Source organism: Microcaecilia unicolor, chromosome 1 (assembly GCF_901765095.1).
Source record: "Microcaecilia unicolor chromosome 1, aMicUni1.1, whole genome shotgun sequence".
NCBI classification, from domain to species: Eukaryota; Metazoa; Chordata; class Amphibia; order Gymnophiona; family Siphonopidae; genus Microcaecilia; species Microcaecilia unicolor.
Genome location: NC_044031.1, coordinates 197,899,214 through 197,921,040, shown reverse-complemented (window position 1 = coordinate 197,921,040; position 21,827 = coordinate 197,899,214). Strand labels below are relative to the sequence as shown.

At 42.1% G+C, this 21,827-nt stretch overlaps 1 protein-coding gene across 1 annotated transcript in view; it reads right to left on the bottom strand.

The window, feature by feature from the left end:
- LARS2 (leucyl-tRNA synthetase 2, mitochondrial) overlaps positions 1 to 21,827 on the bottom strand; it is a 242,795-nt gene that overhangs the window by 133,060 nt on the left and 87,908 nt on the right. Inside the window, 3 exon segments of the mRNA XM_030203605.1 lie at positions 2,373 to 2,488; positions 6,325 to 6,429; positions 7,396 to 7,555. Of these exon segments, the coding sequence (XP_030059465.1) occupies positions 2,373 to 2,488; positions 6,325 to 6,429; positions 7,396 to 7,555 (381 nt within the window).

The following is a 21,827-nucleotide window of genomic DNA, read 5'->3' as shown; positions in this document are numbered from 1 at the left end:
ACAGTTGTTGCTCAAATTGTCTCCTAGGCCCTTGTGATCTTTTAAGTTGGTACCTCAACCTGCTATATCAACCCAGTCGATATGAGGTGTGCACAAGTTAACAGACAGATCCAGCTAAGTGAGCACCTATGTTTCTGCTGAGACCTTTAGTTACAGAAACATGATGGCAGATAAAGACCAAATGGCCTATCTAGTCTGCCGAACCACTACCACCTCCTCTCCCCCTAAGGGATCCCACACTTTCTTGAATTCAGATACAGTCTTTGTCTCCAACAACTCAACCAGGAAGCTGTTCCATGTATTTACCATCCTTTCTGTTACTTGCATCCTGATTTTACCATCATATCTTCCTGCATAACACACAGTTTTATTTATGTATTTTTGAAAAGCTATTGGGATTGCTGGTGGCCAAATACTTGACATTTCTTCCAATGTGTGTTCCTTAGAGCCCACTGTTATTTATTTATTTAACACATTTGTACCCCACATTTTCCCACCAATTTGCAGGCTCAATGTGGCTAACGTCAAACCGTAAAGGCAATCGCCAATCCAGTAACTATACAAATAACATAGTGTAGAGGACAGGGGGATCAAAAAAGGGTATAAAGGGCAAAAGGTGAAAGGGTAAAAGTGGTCAATACGGTCCATTAATTTGCTGTGTTGCAGAATACAGTCCTTTGAGCAGGGACTGTCCTTCTATATTAAATTGTACAGCGCTGCGTAACCCTAGTAGCGCTTTAGAAATGTCAAGTAGTAGTAGTGGTAATATAGGGACTTATGTTGGATCCTGGGGTAGGCCTTTCTACATGAAAACTTCATGTGGGTAAGTACAACTCTGTCTCTATTGACCTGTCCCAGAATAATTTAGTGAGGCTCCTTGAAAAAGTAAAAAAAAAATCAAACAAAAAACATGAAAATAGTTATTACAGATGAAAGTGATATCTGTTAATTAAAACAAGGTGTGTGCAAAACGTTAATCAACACACATGTATCTTGACACTTAAAATTAAGTTTTCTTTGGCAAGGTTAAAATCATATGCAACCAAAGGGAGGAGATTTTCAGCAGTGAGACTCAAAGTACAGTGATCTTTGAAAATCAGCTCCACTTCGTCTGAATCTAATACTGTTATGGCATAAAATTGAACTCTGATGCATAACTACATACTTTTGGTAGCTTAGCATCCCATACCCTCTCCTCAAGCACCCACACTATCTAGATGCAGTCAAATGACTACATTTCCTAGTAAAAACTCAAAGTTTGCTGGTTTTTTTCAAAGCCTTCTGGTTGCTTGCTAAAACATCACCTCTGCAAATATTTAAGAACAGATGAATCAATGCATCTGCAACATTGTAGACACAGGTGAATCCATATGAAGAAAATGTTTCATGAAATAGAATACAATGTGAATTTGGTATATATGGCCTGCCATATGGCACAAGGAAAAGCACTTAATACTTTGATTGGAGTGAAGGTCCAATTTCTCTTTTTTGAAGGCAACCCTCAAAAGCTATTTACCTAGCTAACACAGGGGCTCATTTTCAAAGCTTTGTAACTTTCATCCTTACAAAATTTGTTCAAATATAACTAACATCTGTTGCAAGTTCACGTAGTTCAGTAGGTGAGCAATTTTCAAAAGTATGGAAGTAGTTGCAAAGTCTGTGGGCACTTTTGCTTTGGCTTATGCATCACTTCTCAAAGGGAAAGTACACATATGCTTTTCTCATTGAAAATGTCTAGGGAAAAGGTATCCATAGAGATTGGCACCTGCTTCTCCTACTTATACTTTTTTCCTGAAAAACAATTCATATAGTTTTAAAAAACAAAGGTATTGTTGCTTTGAAAATGAGATCCATATTGTCTAAAAATTGCTCACTCTTCCCTTGTATAAACATAGGCATAAGGATCAATAATGCATGTACATTTACCTCTAGGAAGGGTCAGAGACAGATTTATGGCAGCTGATGAATCAATGCATGCACCTTTGTATTTTCAAAACAATATGAATTGTTTTTCATGGTATAAGTAGGAGAAGCAGGTGCCAATCTCAGTGGATACCTTTTCCCTAGGCAATTTTCAATGGGAAAAGCACGTGTACTTTCTCTCTGAGAACTGGTACAAAGGCTAAAGCAAAAGTGCCCAAAGACTTTGCAAGTAGTTCCATCCTTTTGAAAATTGCCCACCACCCTCTTATTACTTGGATCACCTACTGAAGGATATGAATTTGCAATAAATGTTATATTTGAACAAATTTTGTAAAGATGGAGGTTACAGATCTGACATACACTTTCATAAAATTCAGGTGCAAGGCACTTCTAGGAAGGATTTTTGTTTTTCATCTAAATGTATGGAGGGAAACATGGGCATGACAAACCTCTCCAGAGTTGATAAGTTTCTCTGTACCGTCTGACAATGTTTCTATCACCTCAGTAAATGAAAGGCCCAGACTCCTTGCTACTTCTGCATCTTCTGGACTAGTGCTGGGAGTACCTGTCAGACAAAGGAAAAGGCTCAAGCTTTGTAGCAGGAATAGCTAGTCACATTTGTACAGCTTCACCCATCTGAACAAAATCCCAACAGTTTATATCATTGGCACGTCAAAAATACATCCATGCATATATGTAGAAATGAATGACAAAAATGTACAGTTGAGCACATACTGCATAAGAGAGTAGGCCAGTATTATTAAAACTAATAAAGTAAAAGTCAAAGAGCTTTTGAGTGTTCACACAAACTGGTCGTGGTTGTGATGGCAACTAAAAAGAAACTGTCAGGTTGGCAAAACAGAAAAAGAAAAGCAGCAAAAGAAGAAGCCATCCAGAAGCAAGCAGGAGCAATATATAGCTTTGTCAAACGATTAAAAGTGACTGGTGAGTACTCTCAGGAAGAGGAGGAGGAAGACCCCCAACCAGGTGCAAGTACCTCTGGATCAAGCCCATCGAAGAAAGTCATTGCCAACCAACAATCAGAAGATTCCTGCGTAACCCTAGTAGCGCTTTAGAAATGTTAAATAGTAGTAGTAATAGTAGTAATTTACTCTCACTGATGATGATGATGAGGAGGAGGAGGAAGACCCCCAACCAGGTACAAGTACCTCTGGATCAAGCCCTTCAGATTCCTTGGCACCTGAGCTATCTGATCCAGCAAAATGGCCAAAACTCACTGACAAAATAAGAATTATTCTCACAGAATCAGGACCTGTTCAAAAGAAAGGCATTTTGTATCCCGCAAACTCTAGTGGATGCAAGTTCAGCGATATATACTACAACCGAAAAATGGAAAATGGTGAACTTCTGCCAAGACCATGGTTACTGTACTCGGTTTTCACAGATCATGTGTTCTGTTTCTGCTGCAAACTGTTTTCACCAACAGATCCAAGTGAATCATCGAGTAGTTTTATATCGACTGGCTACAACAACTGGAGGAGTTTATCCAAAGCACTGCTTACACATGAAACAAGTCTAGCTCATATGAAACATTCAAAAATGTGGATCGACTTCAGAAAGAATCTGAAAAACAAAACTACACTTGATTCACAGCATCAAAGGCTGTATGAGCTAGAAAAAAAAACATTGGTCAGATGTAATTGAAAGGCTCATTGAAATAATCAAATTTCTTGGATCTCAATGTCTGGCTCTACGAGGCACATCTGGAAAGCTGTTTGAAAGAAATAACGGCAACTTTCTTAAACTGGTTGAACTGTTTGGAAAGTTTGATTCTGTCATGGCAGCACATATAAGGAGGGCTATAAAAGAGGAATCCAAAATCCATTATTTGAGCAATCGCATACAAAATCAAATTATTACGCTTTTGGGCAATGCCATCACTGAGAAGATCTTATCTGAAATCAAAACAGCAAAGTACTATTCTATAATATTGGACTGTACACCAGATGTCAGTCACACTGAGCAGATGACTGTTATTATTCGCTTTGTTAACTGCAAAGAAGGAAATGTAGACATTGAAGAACATTTCTAGGCTTCCTAGAAGTTCATGACTGAACTGGAGAGGGTCTGTGTGACACTGTTATCAATCAACTGCGCACCTGGAAACTTAATATTGGTGATATAAAGGGTCAAGGCTACGACAACGGAGCCAATATGAGAGGGAAAAGAAATGGGCTGCAGAGGCTGATTTTAAACATGAACCCTCGTGCTTCCTACATTCCATGTGGAGCTCACAGCCTGAACTCAGTTGTAAATAATGCTGCCAAAGTGAATCATGAGACCATTGGCTTCTTTGGAACAGTTCAAGAGTTATATAAGTTTTTCTCGTCATCAACGAAGCGCTGGGCAGTTCTCAGGAAGCACATTCCCTCTCTGACATTGAAACCTCTTTCAGAAACTCGTTGGGAAAGTCGCATAGATGCTCTGCAGCTACTCAGGCACAAAATTGGAGAAATCTATGATGCTCTGTATGAGATTCTTAGTGATGAGAAATATGACAACGAATCAAAATATGAAGCGCATATTTTGAGCACCAAGTTGAAGGATTTCCAGTTCTTGTGTTCCCTCATCCTGTGGCATGACCTGTTGAATCATATCAATCCAGTCAATAAGATTCTTCAGAGTAAAAGTGAAAATGTTGCAACTGCTTTGACAGCCATTAACAACTTAAAAACGTTTATTTCTAACTACTGTACTGATTCCAGTTATGAGTCATTGCTTCAAACTGCTCGGCAAATTTGTCATGAGGTTGAGGGGGAACCGGAGTTCAAAGCCACTGCTCAAATCCGTCGGAGGAAGACGTCTAAACAGTTCCAGTATGAACAAGAAGATGAATTGCCTCAATCACCTGAGAATAAATTTCGTGTAAATTTTTTCTTTACAATTTTGGATGTTGCAATGACTTTTCTCAGTGAAAGATTTGATCAGTTACAACAACACTACAATCAATTCAAATTGCTGTACAACATAAATAAACTTGCCGAAACAGATCATGAACAGCTCCAACAGTATTGCAATGATTTGCAACTTCATTTATCAGATGGTGATAATAAGGACATCAATGGAACTGAACTGTATGATGAACTGTGTGCCTTTAAAGATCTGTTTAAGACTGAATTGTGCCATTTTCATACTCCTTTTGAAACTCTAAAACTTGTTCTATCAAATAGCCTCCCATTCCCAAATGTGAGCATCATTCTAGGAATATTGCTGACAATTCCTGTCAGTGTGGCAAGTGGTGAGCGATCATTTTCACGGTTAAAAATCATAAAAAATTATTTGCGATCAAGTATTTAGCAAGAAAGGCTTGTAAGCCTTGCCATGATTGCTATTGAGAATGATATATGTGCCCAGATAGATATCAAAGATTTAATTACTAATTTTGTGAACATGAAAGCACGAAAAGCTAAGTAGTTGTAAGGGAGCCCCGGAAAGAAAAAAACAGTTCATGTCAATATGAGGCCGATATATACAAGGACTTAGTCCACGGAGGCGAAGTTTGCTCCTTAACCTATTGTGAGTTGCCTTGGAAGTACACATGATCTGAAGTTTAAACACACTATCCCCAATATTGGTTGGCACACACAGCGGAGGGGGGGGGGGTGGAAGTATAAAAGTTTGATGATGGTCTGTTCAATACTTATATGTGATGTTCCATTGTACTGTTGAAGTTTTATATTTTATGGTATCTGTTATTCCATGTTTTTTTCCTCATCAATAAAAATGTTGAAACATAAAGCTAAGTGGTTGTAAACCCTTTATTTGTTCAGCAATCCCACAAAGATGCACTCCATCTTTCAGCTCCTATTTCCTTACTGATAGTCTGCAGGGGGGCACCAGAGACCCTTGGCACAGCCCTGGGCAAATACAATGACTTATTCAGAGTCATGTAAAAGTAATGTGTAGAACTTTGGCAGACAATACTCACCATTCTTTACTTAACATTTTTCTTGCACCATATTATGCAGGAGAAAATCCATCTAAAAAGACATGATGATTGCTTGTGACACTGCCAGAGGCAATCATATCTTTTTGTAGGGGTTTTCTACTGCATGATATGTTGCAAGGAAAAGGATAGGAGTGTTAGTGACATATTTGTTTGTTAGGGTTCTCATGAGGTTCACTTTGAGAGTTGTTGAGTATGTCCAACTTCGCTTAAACATCCAACTCAGGTTTGTTTGTTTTTTTTTGTCTTTTTAAGCGGGACGTCTTGGAGTGTGTATAGCCAAAATATAGTTACTGTATTCTGTTACCTGTTTGATGTTGGGTTATGGCATTGTGAACTTGGATGTTTAATAAAAATGCATTTATGAAAAACAAATTATGCAATAGAAAAATAAATTAGATTTATTTTTAAGTAACATATTTGCTATCACTTACCTATTTTAGCATCTAGATAGCCCTCAAATTCTGAATTTGATGAGATGACAACAGGGATTTCTTGATTGGTAAGCAAGTTCACAGCGGTCACTGAGGTAAGGCAGTCTGAAAATCAGTACAGGAGACAGTTAATGAGCTACTGTGTCACAGACTGTGGAACATCTCACCACTGTGCAACCAACACTGCACACATCCTTGCCTTTGCATATTCACTTGAACTGAGGTTCTGTGGCTACATAATGTTGCAAATAAGGTACCATTCTTCATATTTACTTAAATATTAATAGCTTTCTCTGAGAACAATGGAAAAGTCCGGACACAATTTTGCAAATCCAGGTAATATTTTTCAAAATTTTTATGAAAGCAAATATTCTTACAATTTCTGATGTGTAAAGAGGCAGAGGGTGAGAAGGGGAATCAAAATGAAATTTGATATTGTAGAGATTTATAATCTTGATGCTATTTCAGAATTCTAAAACAAATAAGGCATGCTTTGGATTGCAGCTTACATGAAAATGTGTTAAGTTGTGCAGTAAGCTGCAACTTAAAAGCTGAAATACTGACGAATACCACAAAGCACATATACAACAAACTTAGGGCTAAATTTACTAATGTGTGTTAATACAATTAACACAAGCCACACTATTATATCATTAAGCAAATAACTCAGGTTAATTATAGGAGAAGAGTTTCATTCTGTGCTGTATATGCAGTTTGGGTTTTCATAAAGTATCCTGACAGCACATATACTGACTGCAACACAGAGACGTGAAAGGTTCATAAAATAATATGCACTGCATGAAAAACAATGGAAAGATTAACAGATGTAGAAAGCTACAGGAGTCTCCTCCTTCCCAACAGGGCTTATGTTTGAAATGAAATAAAAAAGTAACAGGGAAGGCAGATCATAGAATGGAACACTGTATGTGAAGTATCTTTACCAGCTAATACTGTAACTTTGAACTCACATATTCAGCAGGATAAGCATGCCCGCATGTAATATTTTTGCATCCCAGAAAAGATAAATCTGTCACAACAGAACAGTTCCCACATAACAAGAAAAATGCTCACCTATGCCAGATATAAAGTGCTTCAGCAGGTTATCCTTTAGACTGCTGTTTCCATGCAGCAGTCTGTGGGTTGGCAGGATTGTTAAGTGGGAAGCTCCATAAATTGCCTCGGGGGTAATGGCATAAGCAGGCAGTATCTCTTCCGTCACCTTGCCATTAGCCTGATATAAAAGAGACCACTTTTAATGACCGTTTTCTTAGTAAACCAATTATGAGCAACTGTGGAATATAAGAATCTGTGTTGTATTGTACTGTACTGTATAAACATTTCCATCTTATCTAAAAGCATTTTAAACCTATATCCAGACCTGCTCTACCCTTCCATTTGTAAATGTATTTATTTATTGGTACTTATATCCCACATAATCTGAATTCCAGTTATTCAGTTCTATGTGGCTTACAATAACAAAGAATTAAGATTCAAACACATACATCTTTCAAAAAAAAGATCTGACAACAGTGATGTAAAGCTTATTCAAATTAACAGATTAGATTTGATTAAAGTTCATAACAATTTTCACAAATCCAAGAAATCTTAGTCAATTCAGAATTTTTTTTTTTTAAGAGGGAGGCTTTCAGAAATTTGCGAAAAGTTAAGCAATTAGAAATGCATTTGATTTCACCTGGTATAGAACTCCACCATCTGGTAACTATATGTGAAAAAATCTCTGAATATAGACTTGAATTTGATGTTTTTATAGCTAGGTTAGTGAAGTATAAGATATTCTCAATAACTACCAAATTCAGATCCCACGTGGGAAAGGAAGGCTGTACTGGAGGGCACACGTGTCCCCCTTCAAAAACCGGGCCACCTCCATATGAACAGCCAGCGAGAGGCCCAAAATCTTGCCTCAAAAGTTGGAGAGAACCACCACCTGAACCATCAGAGTTCAGCTCTCTGCTCCAGGCCTTGCTGCAAAACCCCAAGAATGTCAGAAACCTGCACCTTCCAGGGAGAAATCAACTGCTCAAGCACACCAGTCCTCCAGCCTAAACAACCTACCATTTGCTAGAGGTAGAGAAAATACTGGAATTTTCCACTGAGCACCAGCCCTTTTACTAGTCAGTTCTCTGGAAGAGATTAAATTTTTTTTTCTACCTTCATCTGCTGGTAGGAGGGGACACTACACATCCAGTATGGTATGGCCTCCGACGACAAGGAATAACCAAATTCAAACAGCCAATCCTCCATTTCCTCTCTTTCTACCCTCTCACAACCCTATCCCCTCTCTTCTTTTTTTACCTCCTATAGCAGATCTTCTATTATTATTCCTTCTCACACACAGCCTCTCTCTTGCTCCCCACAATCTGTTCCCTCTCACCAACCAGCCCCTCTCTTACATACCCAACTTTTCTAACCCCTACAGCTAATTCCTTTCTAACCAATCCTGACCCCCAATCAACTGCCCTTTTGAACTGCCTATCCAGCTGAACCTCTTTCTGCTGATCCCTCCCCCACAAACCACCTCCAGTGAAAGCCCATAACTAGTCGATTCCCCCATACCTCTTTCATGCATCCCAATCAATCTTCCCTTCTCTCAAAGTCCACCATGCTAGCTGCTTCCACCTTCTGAAATGCACCCACTTTATCACTGCTTCTGTTCATCACAGCTGGCAGTAGGAGAATGGCAGCAGAGGTGCATCTGGATGCCAGAGTTGGAATGCCAGGTTTTAAATTGAACATTAAGCATCTCAAAGCACTGCTGCTCCTCTTCTCCACCCGGTATCATTTTTCTTAAATCGTCCTGGGCTGGTTGCAGCAGCAGCGATTGGTGATTTGGGGAGGGGAGAAGAGGCAAAGAGAGAAAGATGAAAAGTGCAGAACATTTTCTTAGGACCCAAGGCCAGCAGTGAGTGAGCAGTACTGGCAGCAATATTTTGATCCTAGGTAGATGCTCCATTACTCTTGATACATGATCTCCTCCCATGCCCAGTGAGAATGGCAAAAGTTTGGTTTGTATCTTCAGCTGACTATACTGAGATGCATAGTGGCCTCTGTAAGGCTGATGGGTTTTGTGAACCCACAGGGTATTGTGACTAACAATTGGATATTTTCCTGTCTTAATTACGTCCTAAACTGTATTTCTCCTATTTGGCCAGAAGGTAGTGTTTCTTGGCTGTAAAGCTGTTACAGAGAAATGAATGTTTTTTCTATAGTTTTAGCACATAGAGCAGTATACTAGTATACTTCTGAATTTTGTGTTCAGGGCTCTGATTGGCCCAGGAGCTCATTTACTTTAGAGTGTACTGGCTTTGCCTCCAGTCTTAGCCAGGAAAAAAAGAGAGCAGGATTGGTTTGCTGAGGCTTAGTAAACAAACAGTTATATGTCCTGATCTTCCCAGGTACATTTTAGAAAGTAAACACATGTTTAGTTAGTTTTATAATTGACCAATATTTCAGTTACCTGTTATTGTTTACTGATTGCACTTTTTTGTTTCACTGTTCAAGTTCTGACAATAAACAATATTTAGTTTGTTGACTCTGCCTGTCTGGATCGATAAAGAATCCTGGTGCTTTGTGTGTTGGTTCCATGAGTGCTTTCTGGGAACTGTGGGACCACTGGGAGTGAGGCCTCCAGTAACCTAGAAATCACTGGGGATAATCTGAGAGCGAGAGACTCGCCCAGAGGCAGTTGCGACCCAGTTGGTGGGATGAGGGTGATAGTGTAGAACACAAGTGGCAGATGCAGGTGGACCTGAGCTGTGCTGGGGATAGGCCCTCTAAGTAGCCGCAGGATAACACCAGACAGGTGACTAGGTGTTTCTTGACACAAGGCTTCAACAATCTTTATTCTAGTGGTGATAACACTGAAAGCTCAGTGTTCTCTGCCTTTTGCTGGTTGGGGAGCACAACCCATTTGTCTGGACTGGTCTAGCAGACTGATAAGGGATACGCCAATTAACTTTTTCTACCATGGTATGCCTATGTAGCCCAATGTCTTCACAGTAATATTATTCCTTTTCCTTCTCTCTTTGCTTCACAAGTTGTTATTCATCTACTAAAAGCAGCTGCATTATTGTGTTCCTAGGAAGGGTCTGATAGTATGGATTAGTAGTACTTTGAACACAGATTTATTTCAGTCAGAATGAATAACCCTCATGTACAAATCAAAGCTTGGCCGCCTTATTTTGTTCCCAAACTCCTTTTATTTCTTCAGCACTGGTGCTAATTATACATTTGCAAGAAGCACGGAAAATATTTTCCATAATCTGACAACTGTCACAGTCCTCCCCCACCATACCTGAAAGCCAGTGTTATATATGATTAATGCTGAGCATTCCTGCATGTCTTGAACAAGTGCAAGATCACCACCCACCCAGACTGCTGTTCTTTATGTAATTTTTAGGTTTTCCTCCCTGCAATATTTATGCTGATTTGCTATGAGACACATTTGCCTTTTGCTAAATTTATGTTTGACTGAAAAGTAGATGCTTTTTCTCATATTTTCTCATACATTTTACATTTATTTGAAGTCCTGACATGTTCGTTCAGTGACAAACAATTTCTGTTATCAAAGCATTTTGTGACTCACAACCTATTCTACCGAGTTAATTAAGAGGAATCTACTGTGCAGAAGTTAGCCAGGAAATGAGTTCATTTCTTGTTGTATTTAACTGCTCTTGTAAATGTAGATAAAGATAAATTACTTTTCCAAATTCAACATTCCCAGTTTTCCTTCCATGCAATTTTGCAGATTAGCTCATTTCTTTTTCAGAAAAAGCTACATGAGAAAGTTCTTTTTGCAAGCAAAATCTCTTGGAAGCCTCAACAGTTACTGTATATGAAGCACTGAGACAAGCTCACTTATGGCATACAGACAGAACAACACTCGGACATCTGCAAGAAAAACATTTTTTTTTTAAGAAATTGTTGTCTACTTTTGTAGAGACCAGTTTAATTTTCTTTCCTTGAGTCATTCTAGACCAGTACAGGCAAATAGGTTGTCCCCCTAACAGGGGATGGAGGTAGAGAAACTGAATTCTTCCAGTGACATCAAGGGGTGGTGCACCTGGCATTCTGACAAAGAAGAATAGGTCCAGGCTGCCACATATCCTTTAACCCCATTAAAAGTCAATGCAGCTTATAATATAGAATCAAACCTCTAAATGAATTATATACAGACACTGGAAGGGAGCGTGTAAAGCCTTAAAAGTATCAAATACATCAAAGTTTTCCAGAGTGTGTCCTGGATTGGTCTAGAAGGACTCAAATAAAGGAAATTAATACATTTCACCTTCCATTTGGCCAGCTAGACTAGTCCAGACACACAGGATGAACACAAGCAATATACTACTGGATGGGGGACTGGGGAGCAGTGAGTTATACAAAGATATTTGAGCAATCTCTTCCATATCAAATAGCGACAGTCTGGAATTTCCTCCCACCCAGTTTAAAATTATGTAATAATTACATGTCCTTTTGCCGACAATTAAAAATGTTTTTATTTTGGAAAGAATTTAATCTCTAAGGATGATAAGTTTATACGTTGATACTGGTAAGTTTGATTGTAAATACTGTCAGTCCTATTAATGACTAGCTTTCTTGATGTCATCTACAGTGAACTGAAAAGTATCTAGTGGAATATAAGTGTTATTATTGTATTGTGAGGTCCCCTTAATCGCAGCCCTGCCAAAGGTGCCACCCTTAGCAAGAACATAAATCTTGTAGCATTTTAAAAAAGCAGTACAGTGATGACCATGTTGCCACTTCACAGATGTCTTCAGGAGTGACCACCTGGGCCTTCACCCAGATAGAAGTGGCCTTCAAGCCCCTGGGACTACTTTTCCATGGATTATATATGCCGCCTCGATCATCTCTATGATCCAATGCCCTAAAGAAGACTTAGAAGCTGCCTGACCCAGATCATAAAAGAGGACATATGACCAATCTAACACCTCCAAGAACAAGACTCTGCGGACATCCAGTTTATGAAGCTTCTTAGCTGAGTTCAGCTGCCTCAGGTCCAGGAAGAAATGAAGGCATATGTGTATTTCTAGTTCCTAAGATTAACTAGTTTAGTAGTGACCAATAACTGATCAGTTAAAACGCAACAGTAAATCGATCATTTGAAAAGAAATTCACACCTAAAATTGGGATTCTTTATTACCAGGAATAGAAATTTATATCATATCCATGACAAAACTTTGCCCTACATTTCAAAATGATTTATTTCTGGGACACAAAAACCTAAATCTTCCACATCCCCTCCAGCATCTGTGATTTCTTTTTTGTATTTAGTTGTAGCTCAAACTAACCTACATTCAGATTCAGTAGGTATTTTATATCCACTGGTTTGTAAATTTGCACCAATCTTTTTGGAGACTGATATTACATCAGTATAATCCTACGATCCTTTTCATCCAGCTAAACCAGTCCAGACAAACAGGTTCAGTCCCCCTACCAGCGCATGGAGATAGAGATAACTGAACTATTCCAGTGACATCACCGGTATATGGGCTGGTGCAGCCTAGAATTCTCCAGAATTTTTCTACCTCCAGCAGATGGTGCAGGTTTGGTCTGGTGCACCAGGTCTCTAGGTTAGACATGACATCCCAGGATGCAGTCCACAGCCTGTGTTCCTATGGCCGAGTCCTTGTGCCAATGGCTTCTAGGGTTTGGGCCAAGATCTGGCCCCCTGTAGAATGCAGAATGGTCCTCTGTTACCCCAAGCTATAGCCATGGGCTTTAGCTTAGTGAGGCATGGCGCTGGGACCCGGCCAGTGTTTGGGCTTCACTGCAGATAAGATTAAAGAAAATCAAAAGAAACAAACAAAATAAAAACCCAGCAGCCTTAGTTTTTGCTTTAAACCTTATTTCCTTGCTGTTCAATGAACTAAAGCTACTTGAAGGAAGGGGAAAAAAAAAGCCAAAAGATCAAGTCCACACACACCACAAAGTATCTGCAAAAAATAGTCTATGTAAACCACTTTGACTGTATCTACAGAAAGGTGGTATATCAAGTGTGGAATAAACAAACACAATAGAGGACTTGGAGCTGCTGGGAGGAGGAGGGCTGGCCTAGAGGGGTCCAGGTAGGTAAGCACCTAGGTCCAGGGAAGGGGAGGAGTTCTTTGCAATGGCCTGAAGTGGTCTTACATTGGGCACTGTCAGAGCTATGGCAGCCAGCAGGTTACCATTGCTGCTGGTTCATTTTGCCTTTCTTGTGATGGGGAGGCCCCGATCTTGCCTAGGATGGCATCAGGGGCCTCCAACAGGGGGACTGATGCATGGTCAGACTTCTACTGACCTGGTCATAGTTCCGGAGGGCCCATTTTTGGCAGGAATGTCGCAGGCTCCTGAGGAGATTAGACCCTCTGGAATAAGGAGGAGGATCCATCCATTAGCCAGGGGAAAGGCCCAGGAGTTGGAGGTGGCTCAACATAAGTGGCAGAGTGGGTCTCACAGGACCTAGCTGGGGTTGGCCACAGAGGCATGCTGGTCTCGCATGAAGGGCCCTCAGTGGTCTCCAGGGGCCAGGCACTGAGAGCCAAAAGGCTGCACTAGCCAAGTGATGATTCAAGGCTGTTGCTGGACAGGTCCCTGGGGGAGGCCCTGGCAGGAAACCCTTGATCTGAGCGGTGGATAGGGATGATTTCTCCCTGCATGGAGGTTCCCTCTCACACCCAGAGGATCTCTCTCTGACAGAGGAGGAATTCCAAGTAGTGCGTTTGTTTAGGAGAGAGGAGCTGGGTCAGCTCATTGACTGTGACAGGCCTTGCGAATTCTAGATCTGGCCATGATGGAGGCCTTGAATAACGATCCCATTCTGGAGGCTCCAGAAGCCCCCTCAAGGCCTTTCCATTACATAGTGTCCTATCCCAGATGGTGTTGAATGTGGGAGTTCCAAGAAGGCGTTCTCCAGGTCATTAGATTGTTGGTAAGCTCTATGTGTTGCCCTGGGAGCACTGGAGTGATTGTTTCACTTGCTGAAGGTGGACATGCTGGTCATGGTGGAGGCCAAGAAGAAAATAATCCTGGTGGAAGGAAGCACTAACCTGACGGATGCCCACAAGAAGATGGAGCAGCTTCTCAAGCAAACCTTTGTTGCCCTGGCCATTGGGGCTCAGGTAGCTGTATGCAGGGGCTGGGTGATCCATGTACTACTGCCTTGGGTACAGCAGTTGCTAGCCTCCCCTGGAATCAGGGGCAGCATTCCTTGTAGGCATCCATATCCTCTTGTTAGGTGGTGTCCACAGTAGAGTCTGGAGGTGGCTCTGGTTCTGCCACTGGTCAGTGAATGCAGCTTCAAAGCGATACCTGAATAAGTGCCCATTTAAAGGGTGCTTCTTGTTTGGGGAGGATTTGGAGAAGCTGGGGGAAGCACCTTGGGAGGTAAAGCCTCAGCATCTCCTGGAGGAATACCCATGTTCAGCCTTTCACCCATCCAGGGATGGGGCTTAGGCAAAGGAAGGAGGTTAATTCTGGTTTGAAAGGCATATCACTGGTGCTACAGTGGTCCCAAAGGCTCAGAAAGGTGTGTCCTTTCAGGGGGCACAGAGATCAAGGGACTAAGGCCCCTCCACCTCTGGCAGGGCTGCTAAGGGACATCAATGAGATATTCTGATTATGGAGACAGAAATATTAATGGTACCATTGCAAGACGCCACTAAAAAATTGTTCTCTCAGAGATCAAAATAAACAGAACAATAATACTTAACACAGCAACACTGCTGTACAAAAGAAACTTCTTTGTTGCTAATATATGCATTTGATGTACATTATTATTATTATTTGTTACATTTGTATCCCACATTTTCCCACCTTTTGCAGGCTCAATGTGGCTTACATATAACCGTTAACGGCATTAGCCGATTACGGTCTGAACAAATACATGGTATGAATGAATACTACTACTACTACTACTTCTGAACTCTTCTGAACAGGTCTGTCTTTAGTGCTTTCCAAAAATTTAGGTGGTCGAGCGTAGTTTTTACTGTTTTTGGCAATGCGTTCCATAGTTGTGTGCTTAGGTAGGAAAAGCTGGTTGCATAGGTGGATTTGTATTTGAGTCCTTTACTGCTTGGGTTGTGGAGGTTTAGATATGATCGTGCAGATTTTGTGGTGTTTCTGGTTGGCAGGTCGATGAGGTCTGTCATGTATCCCGGTGCCTTGCCGTAAATAATTTTATGAACAGTCGTGCAAATTTTGAAAGTGATACGTTCTTTGATTGGTAGCCAGTGCAAGTTTTCTCTGAGTGGTTTGGCGCTGTCAAAATGTGTTTTTTCCAAATATAAGCTTGGCTGCTGTGTTTTGGGCAGTCTGAAGTTTATGATTTGATCCTGCATAGATTCCATTACAGTAATCTGCGTGGCTTAGTACCATGGACTGTACCAGGTTATGAAATATTTCCCTCGAGAAGAATGGTTTTACACGTTTGAGTTTCCACATTGAGAAAAACATTTTCTTTATGGTGGATTTCGCTTGGGTCTCTAGTGATAGGTTACAGTCGATTGTTACTCCGAGAATTTTCAGGTTGTATTGTTAGTTGGGTTGCGGTTAATGTTAAAATGTTTACGGGCAAAAGGAGGGAGGAGAGTGGGAAATATAACTAAGGGGGAAAGCAGGTGGTGAGCTCCGATCAGGAGTGACTTCCTCAGACACAATAGCTGGCAGGCAATAGATCTGCTCAGCAGAGAGGGGGGAGGAGAGAGGGGGGGGGGGAAGGGGATAAAGGGTCTGAACCTTGGGTCCTGGAATGTAAATGGGTTGAATTCTCAGATAAAACGGGATCTGGTACACCGTGAATTGCAAAGACTCCACTGGGATATTATACTATTGCAGGAGACACATATTAGAAAGCGGGATGCACATCTACTTAAACACCGGGCATATAGTGATTGTATTATACACTTTGACACACGTGGGAGCAAGGTGGGAGGCCTAGCGATCTACATTCGTAAAGGGATACCATTTGTAATAGAGGAAGTGTATAGGGATGCATTGGGCAGATGTCTGGCTGTCAGAGGACAGTTATATGGGAAGGCAGTGACTATAGTTAATTTATGTGCACCAAACTTGGGGCAGGGAGAATTTTTTGCCCAGATTAATTGAGAGCTCTTCCAATTCCAGAAAGGGGGGATGATACTAGGAGGGGAATTTAATATTAGTATGACATCTATGGATCACTCGAAGGGGACGAATAATACGCAATTAGCTCATTGTAAACACTTAAGGTCCCTTGCATCCACCTTGAATTTAGTGGAAGTCTGGAGGCTCAAACATCCGAGCCAAAGATCTTACACCTTCTTTTCCCACTCCCAGAACACCTATACTAGAATAGATATGGTGTGGTGTAGTTGCCAATTATGGGAACATGTAACAGACTCAGAAATTGGCTCCATCTCCATATCGGACCATGCTCTGGTGGAGACTGGGCTGAAGGGATTGGCAGAGGAGGGGCGCCAACTTTTTTGGAGGTTAAATGAGTTAATCTTGGGGGACAGTAAGGTGTGCGATGATATCCGACAGGTTATTCAAAGCTATGGTACACTTAATGATACAGGGGAGGTGACAGATGGACTCTTGTAGGATGCGCTGAAGGCAGTGGTGAGGGGTCACCTAATTAAGTGGGGAGCTAGAAGAAAGCATGAAAGAGAAGCAAGGGAATTGGAGCTGAGGGCAATGCTGGCGAATTTGGAGCGTCGACATCAGGAGGGGGGGGGGGGTCAGGAGATGTCTTACAAGAACTGCGACAATGTTGGGTGGAACTTGAGAAAATGCAGGTAGAGAGGGTGGAATTTATGCGGAAGATCCTCCAGCAAAAGTTTTATGAATTTGGAAATAAATCAGGGAGGATGTTAGCTAACTATTTGAGGCACAGGCAACGGGCCTCCATTATTACAAAAATTAAAGGGCCGGGCGACCAGTTGTAATATAGTGATAAAGAAATCAGAGATCAGTTTGCAAAATTTTATCAGGCCCTATATAGCAGTGAGTTGGTAGCAGAGATATGGGAGATACGGAAGACCCTAGGGGAATTGCGCCTGCCCAGGTTGTCGAGCAAGGATCGAGAGAAGTTGGAGGCCCCGTTTCATCTAGATGAAATTAAGCAGGTTATCAAGGGACTTAAAGGAGGGAAGGCTTCTGGGCTCGATGGCTACTCAGCCAAGTTCTATAAAATATTCGCTGGGGAGGTGGGGCCCCTACTATTGAGGGTAGGGAATGCGTGTTTCGGGGGCCAGTCGCTGCCAGCTAGCTTGCACGAGGCTGGGATCTCGTTGATATTGAAACTGGGAAGAGACCCGGCTAATTTCATTGATTAATTTAGATATAAAAATACTATCAAAGGTAATTGCAGATAGGCTTGGGGAGATACTGCCTAACTTAATTCACACGGATCAATCAGGATTTGTTATGGGAAGACAGGTAGCAGATAATATTCGACGCACCCTACATGTCATATGGGAGGCTCAACAGAGGGGGATTCCGGTAGCTTTATTAAGTACAGATGCAGAAAAAGCCTTTGATAGGGTGGAGTGGCCCTACCTATGGGAAGTATTGGATCATATGGGGTATGGCAATGGAATATTAGGATGGCTAAAAAGGTTATACGAGAAGCTAACAGCCAGACTCAAAGTGAACGGGGGGTATACATCAGCCTTCCAGATTCAGTGGGGCACTAGACAGGGGTGCCCGTTGTCGCCACTGCTTTTCGCGCTCTGTATTGAGCCACTGGCACAGAGGATACGAGAGTCAGCAGACATTAAGGGAATTATAATAGGGGGTACTGAACACAAGTTGGCTCTTTTTGCCGATGACATGCTATTTTATGTGAAAAATCCTAGTTGGATTCTCCCAATATTGGTGGCGGAGTTGGATAAGTTTGGTAAACTATCCGGGTTCAAGATAAACTATGATAAGCCAGAAATGATCGGGGTGTCCATTACACAGCATAGGATGGAAGAGCTCTCGCAAAGATTTCCATTTAGATTGAAGTGGGGTAATATCAAATATCTAGGGGTTAAGATACCTATAGAGATATCCCAGTTATATCATTTGAACTACACACCCCTGTTCCAACAAATACGTAAAGATATGGGGGGATGGGAGGGAATGTGGCTATCCTGGTGGGGCCGTATAGCATCGATCCGGATGAATGTTTTGCCCAGAGTGCTATTCCTGTTCTAAACCCTACCGATACAGGTACCCAGGACGGAGTTGGGAAAGGTGCAACGGGAAATATTGAAATTTATATGGGGGGGGGGGGGGGGGGGGGGGGCAAAGCGCCGAGGCAAAGCAGGAAACTGATGTGGCGGTCGGTGGAGTTGGGTGGAAGAGGGGTCCCGAACCTCGAGTGGTACTATTGGGCAGCACAGCTGAAATTTATCTCCGCATGGTGCCAGGAGAGGCCGTCAGTGGCGGCTTGTATGGACCAAATGATGGTGCAGAGATATACCTTGATATCGATCATATGGGCCTCATGGACACCCCATACCTATAGCAAGATGTCATCTAATCCATTTGTGGGGCATCTTCTACTACTACTATTACTACTATTTAGAATTTCTATAGAGCTACAAGGCGTACGCAGCACTGCACAAACATAGAAGAAAGACAGTCCCTGCTCAAAGAGCTTACAATCTAATAGACAAAAAATAAAGTAAGCAAATCAAATCAATTAATGTGTATAGAAAGGAGGAGAGAAGAGTAGGTGGAGGCGAGTGGTTACAAGTGGTTACGAGTCAAAAGCAATGTTAAAGAGGTGGGCTTTCAGTCTAGATTTAAAGGTGGCCAAGGATGGGGCAAGACGTAGGGGCTCAGGAAGTTTATTCCAGGCGTAGGGTGCAGCGAGACAGAAGGCGCGAAGTCTGGAGTTGGCAGTAGTGGAGAAGGGAACAGATAAGGATTTATCCATGGAGCGGAGTGCACGGGAAGGGGTGTAGGGAAGGATGAGTGTGGAGAGGTACTGGGGAGCAGCAGAGTGAGTACATTTACAGGTTAGCAGAAGAAGTTTGAACAGGATGCGAAAATGGATAGGGAGCCAGTGAAGCGACTTGAGGAGAGGGGTAGTATGAGTAAAGCGACCCTGGCGGAAGACGAGACGGGCAGCAGAGTTTTGAACCAACTGGAGAGGGGAGAGGTGACTAAGTGGGAGGTCAGCAAGAAGCAGATTGCAGTAGTCTAAACGAGAGGTGATAAGGGTGTGGATGAGGGTTTTGGTAGAGTGCTCGGAAAGAAAGGGGCGGATTTTAACTTTGTGGGCATCCCTTAGGACACGTTTTTGGAAATCCAGAACTATATCCACATATGTATACCTCAGGAGGGAGCCCACCTTCAGAGTGGGGATGGGGAACAGAGTGGCGAGGAGGTGGGCTGAGAGGGGTTTGGTCTGCTTCAGGGACTTGCTGGAAGATGGGAAAATGAGATTGTTTGTAGAGCTAAAGGAGCAATGTGGGGTCCTAGACACAGAAAGATTCTTTTATCTGCAAGCTCAACACTATATACATAAACAAGGGTGGTTGAGGAAGGATCCAGAGGAGTATGAAGAGTTGGAGAATTTGTGGGGATCTCTGGGGAAAATGAAGGGAGTTATAGCCATACTGTATAAGTTTATACGGGGTAAGACCTTTGAGAAATGTAACTATATGTCCCATTGGGAGCAAGACCTGCAGAAGGAGTTCACAATAAATGAGTGGAGGGCGATTATACTGGAAGTTAAAAAAGTATCGAACTGTGTGTTATTAAAAGAAAATGCTTCCAAGGTTCTCTCAAGGTGGTACTTAACCCCGCAGTGATTGCATGCAATGTTCCCAGGAGTCTCACAGCAATGTTGGAGATGCGGAATGGAAGTGGGTACCTTTTTACACATCTGCTGGTCGTGTAGTAAGCTACAATTATATTGGAAAAGTATAACAGCAAATATAACAGCCTACATGAACAAGACATTTCCATGTGATCATCAATGGTGCCTGCTGGGACTGGGTAACAGGCGCAGAGCAAAGTGGCAGAGACGCTTAAAGCGAATGTGCTTAACGGCGGCGAAGAGTGTCATTGCAAAACATTGGAAACAGAAGGAGGCGCCAACGGAGCAGGACTGGATTTTGAAATTATCCCTTATTGGGGAGATGGAGAAGCTCACGGACAAAAGGGTGGGAAGCTACAGTATGACTTCTGAACTATGGACTCAACTAAGGGACATGACCCAAATGACCTAGTAATTGATGCATTGGTGGGGAGGGAGAGAGGGGGGGATAAAATACAAAACTGTGTTAATGCTTGCTGTAATATGAAAACAGAAAAGGGGTGGGGAAAATAGGCTCTATTCAAACAATGGGGGAGACGTATGGATTAGTTAAAACAATGATATTTATTATGAATAGGTGACTCAACACAGCCGTGTTTCGGCGCCGTAGCGCCTTCCTCAGGAGTCTTCAAGGTGGTTGGCACACTGGGAAAAAAAACACTAAGGAATACACAATCCTTTCTTCCAAAGGAGTATTCAATGGTTAGATGGATAACACTCAGGAAGATAATAGCATAAAGGAATGAACAGTTCCTCCTTAAGAGCAAGCAAGTGGCGATGCAAAAATCTCGAGAATATTTGCACATCCTATTTGCCTATTTTCCCCACCCCTTTTCTGTTTTCTCCCTTTTGTCCTGTGGGGATCAAGTGCACCTCCACACTCCGTGTGGTTTTTCTTTGTGCTGTAATATGAATCCATTGCTGTTTAATAAAAATTTAATATATATAAAAAAAAAAAGAATAGGTAAATGGTGGCCCAAAAGTGTCAGTATAGTAATAATGAATTCAATACAGCAATAAAAACCCTACCAGAACAATGTAAGCACTCAATCCACATTTATAGTTTGGACACACTAAGAGTTTTTAATCTAATTGTGAAATATTTTGAACTGAGCCCTGGTGAAAATTCCCAAATGGAGATGGCAATTTCAACAAAATATATCCTTAATAACTCATTTATTGCCAAACTAGTAAAAGAGGCCCGTATCAGGCTGAAATGAAATGGGCGCTAGCAAGGGGATTGGAGAGGTACGTTTGCAGTCTCTGTACCCAGTGCACCCCCTTTCCACCCCCACGGAGGTCGTGAATACCGGCACTGCCCCCTCCTCATGCGGCCACCCACGTAACATACCTGGGGAAAGAGGATCAGCTGTTTTTTTTTAGACGGAAGACGGCACCGCAGGCAGCGAGCAGACCTTTTCACTGTGAACCTGCTCCTCGTGTGGCCTGTGATGTCGCGTTGTGTCGCGGTCGGGAATGGTTGTGTTGGGCGCCATGTTTTGTTTCATCGGCGCACTCAGGTGATTGAGGGAGGGGAAGAAGTAGCCCCCTTTCCGTTGCGTTCCTTAATAGCTCCGCCCGCGACGTCATTACGCTACTCCCCCCTTTCCGTTGCGTTCCTTAATAGCTCCGCCCGCGACGTCATCACATTCGACGTGAGGGCGTGACACACAGACATGGTGAGTGGAGA